Source organism: Emydura macquarii, unplaced genomic scaffold, assembly GCF_026122565.2.
Source record: "Emydura macquarii macquarii isolate MOO-44397 ecotype Brisbane River unplaced genomic scaffold, CSIRO-AGI_Emac_v2 contig_2695, whole genome shotgun sequence".
Taxonomy (NCBI): domain Eukaryota; kingdom Metazoa; phylum Chordata; order Testudines; family Chelidae; genus Emydura; species Emydura macquarii.
Window position 1 is genome coordinate 1 of NW_027132832.1, and position 4,878 is coordinate 4,878.

At 44.5% G+C, this 4,878-nt stretch overlaps 1 protein-coding gene across 1 annotated transcript; it reads left to right on the forward strand.

Moving 5' to 3' along the window:
* Window positions 1-3,477: 3,477 nt before the first annotated feature.
* On the forward strand, window positions 3,478-4,026 carry LOC137164758 (claw keratin-like). Its single transcript, XM_067565690.1, has one exon. It carries the CDS (start codon window positions 3,478-3,480, stop codon window positions 4,024-4,026), a length of 549 nt encoding a protein of 182 aa, XP_067421791.1.
* Window positions 4,027-4,878: the final 852 nt, after the last annotated feature.

Sequence of the window (4,878 nt, forward strand, 5' to 3'; positions counted from 1 at the left end):
TAAAAGCACCAGTAGATCTAACTCCCCCAATACATGCTAACTGCAGGAACGCAGTCATGAGAAACAGTGCAAGAGCTCCCCAAACAGAAATACAATAGAGGGAAGGAGAACAGGCTCCCCCAAGATACAGTGGTGCACAAACAAAATCATGAGGGACAGTACAGAAACACCCCGACCTTAAGATAGAAGAGACAGGTTGAAAGATGAAAATGTTGTGCTTGATCTGAAGGCAAGGTATGGAACAATACCCGAGATGTCAGAGATGCAATGTGAAACTAGTTTGTATCAGGGTATAAGAAAGGGGTCCCAGCAGGAGCATCTTTGTCCGGCCTGCGGGATATCGGAAAGTCCCTGCGTTAACTGAGCCAGTCCATTGTGACGAGCATACATGTCCTAGTGTACCTGTAGCATCTATGGGGCGCTAGCGCCATGCTTCACTTGCAATAAACCTGGCCAAGCGTCTTTGCTGTTTAACTGAGTCCGTGGTAATATACAAGTCGTGCTTAACGAGGTCTGACGATGCAGCTAGCTGCAGAAGCTGTGACTGCATCCAGAGGGGAGCTCACACCAGCACGCACACCCTGAATGACTGATGACAACTGGATCAAAGCAGTTGTGGGTGGAGGTGCAGATTACGCTTTTCTCTGACCTGCGCTGGACAAAGTGCCTTCCTACAACTTGAAGGTGATGGATCTGTGCTGGTTTCCACTGGCTCAGCATCCACCTCTTATACTTTAAAATATATATAAAAAGGAAATGCAAAGATGCACTGAAAGAAAATCAAAGAGCCCCAATTTCAGAGACTAGCAATTATGAACTGAGTATGGCATGACATCTGGAACCTTGACTTACAATTCTCAAATTGATCCACAACGAAGCTTCATAAATTCCACCGTTAAAGTTATAATTACACTTGTTTTAGACAGAGGTAAACGGAAGCATGTTAAGATGAAGGTCAGAGAGAGAGTGATTGGCAGAGGCAGAACAAAACCCCAATTCTTGGGACTACTCATGTCAAACAATAACAATTAAATATTAGACAACTCCGATTCATGTCGTCCAACCACCTCACTAACTTGAGAGCAATTTTTGGAGAGGCTAATTCCTGGGAATAGATGCCCCACATCGTGGAGACGATCAACGTTACAAATGCATATTAAAATTCCTGATGTCATTCAAACACTCAGCCCATGATTCTGAGCCTACGAATTTGGGGCTCTTTGATTTCCAAGCAAAAAGCTTTTCATTTCCTTTCTAAAACAAACATTCCTTTTCTAAAGCTCAAGGGGAAGATGCTGAACCAGTGTGCGTCAGTGCACTTCTATACACCTCAATGACGGTCTGTGCCTTAAAATTGAGGGAAGGCATTTGATGCTACTGAGGTAAGGCTGGAAGCTCTTCAGCATTCTCAGAACTCACGTTTTCAAAGCACCTCACAAACATTTATTGGGGATTCACGCATACAAAGGATTGTATTGTTCAAATATTAATAACTTCTTACTGGGATTAGACGCTTTTGCACTGAGTAATAGTCACTTTAAGAAAAATGGAGGTCAAGGTCTGTTTAGTTCATTCCCTTAATCAGGTCATGACTTAAAGTCACAGAATTTGCGTCTAAGAGATTTTCATTCAAATTTAGTTTTGAATTTGCTATTCTTTTAAACTATTTTGATTGGATAAAGAAGGTGGTCTCTTGCTGTGAAGCAGCACAGTTGCTTCAACTTTAAAGAGCTTCGGGGCCTGAAATTCAAAGAAAGAGACTTCTGCCTCCTTCCCAGGATATAGAACACAGTCTTTGGGATACATTTTACACTTCAGCTACATGCTGTTTCTTGCAGGAACGTATTCGGCACCATTCCCTATGGCTGGTGAGACGGGAAACACAGTGGAGGCAATGGAAAGATCGCCATTGTTTGCAAAGGGAATCGGATCTGAGCCGTTGGGGATGGAGGTGGTGAGAATGCAGAAAAATGGCTCCCTCCTTCTTAGCATGTTTAGAATGAACTATTCAAGGCTTCTAACCATGAGCAGCAGGAACTGAAAGGACCAAACTGGATTCCTCTTCATTACGGCCAGTTGTGCTACTGATCCGGCCCTGAATCACCTTGACATTCATCCTCATTGCAACACCAGGAAAGTCGGTGCAATGACATGAGAAATGCAGTGGGCCCATAAATTAGAAGATGAAAAAAAAAGCTGAAGAGGGCAAGGTGCATGTCACGCCTTCTGTGGCTGAGAGCAAAGCAAAGCATATACATCAAAAGGAGGATTTACCAAAGCCATCAAGTTTGTTTGGAAACTAATTAGGACCTCCTCCACAAATGGCATTGCAGATCCTCCAGGCACTTCTAGAAACTGTATAAAAACACGCGCAACTCAGGGCTCTTCTAAACTCTTCTCTGCACTTCATCTCCTTCGTGAACTGGGTAAGTCCAATCCGACTCAATCTCTTTCCCACTCTAGAGATGTCGCAGAATGTCCATTTAAGACTCAGTCTTGAAAAAACTTTTGGTAGTTTTTGTCAGGGATGAGCGTGTTTTTCCATATTCATCAAGCGGATTCATAATTTTAAGTTAAAGGGTAGTGGTGCTTGGAGAAACATATGCAAATGGAAAACATAGTTCCTATTAATTGGAAACAGATTTAGGGCATTTAAATCTTTAGAAAGTGTCTTAGCCATTTTTCACTAACATAGATTAGGAAGAAACTTTCCCAGATTAGTCCATACACGGACAGTTCAGTGGTCTTTTACTTTCTTCTGAAGCAGATGTTACTTCTCACTGTTGGAGACAGGTGAATGGAAAAATTGACAACTAGTGTGATCCAGCGTAGCAATTCCTACGTTCTTATGAGGACAAATACCCATTGAAGAGTCTTATCCACAAACAGAGAATTTGGTGTCCCTCCATGGAAGTCAGAGGGCCGGAACCCATTTTACCCGAGCAGTGGGTCTTGTCCTTAGTCACTTGTTTGGAGAAAAGAAAAGCTTCTATTAATACATCACCAAATATTGGTGACTCCCATGGTTTGTTAAACCAAAGAGTCACACTCTGATATTGGATTCAACTGAGTTGCTTACATAGCTTTAATCATCAAAGCAAAGGAGATGATTAGCATCATCCCAGCCATGGCCTCCTTCAGAAATATCTAAAATGGCCACCGAATCCCAGGTGTCCATCAGAGAAATAGTTACACTTGTGCCAGGCGATGTTTTTCAGACAAAGTCATTGAAAAGGCTTCAAAGGGGTCGGCTGGGAGGGAAATATAGGGCGAGTGGACAAAAGACATAGAAAGAGGAAATAGGAACAAGTACACAGCCATCAATAAGGGAATAACTTTACTCCTCCTCTCTCAGGCCACACGCAGACCTCACTACAACGATAACAAAGCTTTTAAGCCTTTCTTCCACCCACACTTCAACCTTCTCTTTACTCTATTCCCTGTTCTGTGTTTTAGGCTTACTTCCATCACAGAAAGATGACTAGCTCCAGCCTCTGCTATCCAGAATGCGGCGTGGCCCGGCCCGCTCCAGTTACCGGCAGCTGCAACGAGCCGTGCGTTAGGCAGTGCCCTGACTCCGAACTGGTGATCCAACCCTCACCGGTTGTTGTGACCCTCCCAGGACCAATTCTCAGCACTTTTCCTCAGCAGAGCGAAGTGGGAGCCGTGGGAGCGCCTGTGGTTGGAGCCGGCTACGGGGGCTCATTTGGTTTAGGGGGCCTGTATGGCAATGGAGGCCATTACGGAGGACTGTCCGGTTTAGGGGGTAATGGGGGTTATGGGGGCCGTTATGGTTACGGGGGATTGTCTGGTTACGGAGGAGGTTACGGGGGATTGTGTGGTTACGGGGGAGGTTACGGGGGATTGTGTGGTTATGGAGGAGGTTATGGGGGATTGTCTGGTTACGGAGGAGGTTACGGTTACGGGAGATTGTGTGGCTACCCGGGCCGTTACGGTCATGGGGGAATCAGCGGCTCCGGGGTATCTTGCCACAGGTACCTGAGTGGAAACTGTGGGCCATGTTAAATTTGGCAGGAGTATCTGTGGGAAAAGACCAGGATACTACAGATTCACGGCTGACCTTTTGGACATGATTCCCCGCGGTGCTGCACAGGCCTGGCTCCACTTGAACTCAGTGTGAGCTGTGTCTGTTCAGCACCTTGGGCTCCTAGACTTTTTTCTAATGCTACCATCTACGACGCTTCCTGCCAGCACTTTCCCAACCACCTGCTGACTCTCTTATTCGCATGTGGGCTCATTCTGAATTACACTCACGCTGCTTACACTATCCCCGCAGTGTGAAGGGAACAGAGCCTTAAAATAGTCAGCAGTTACATTTCTTATCCCTTTAAATTCCTTTACGGAGGAGACAATGAGTTTGCTGTCAGAGAGAATCAGGCCCAGAATGTTCTATCCTTTCCATCAATACGTCCCTTCAGCATCTCACTTTGAAATTTCCTATTGGAGATGTCCAAACTAGAAGCTGTGTAGTCCTCTTCTTTTATTTTTGCTTCATCTCCTTTCCCATTAACTGGGGTAAAACAAGTCACTTGTAAGGGTTGAGAAAGGGGATGTGTTTGTCCAACTCTACAGCCGCAACAAAGGAAAAAGAACTTCTTTGAAATACAACCCAACAAAGCGAGTGATCATGTGTTGCCCTTCTTGAAACACTGGATATACATTCTTTCTGCTCTGTATTGTTTATATCTGTAACTGTGTACTTCAAATTTCATTCACATTAAAAGCTATGCTGCATCATAATATGGGTCTTCTGGTTCTCCTTCTTCATAAATCACGTTGGATGAAATTCATCCCTGTGGAGCAGGTGGCACCACTTCTCAATATACAACTTTCCAAGTCAATGAGAAATGGGAGAAT

Excerpts from the sequence above, each read along its gene's own strand:
- LOC137164758 (XM_067565690.1), top strand. The coding sequence starts at position 3,478 with ATGACTAGCTCCAGCCTCTGCTATCCAGAATGCGGCGTGGCCCGGCCC.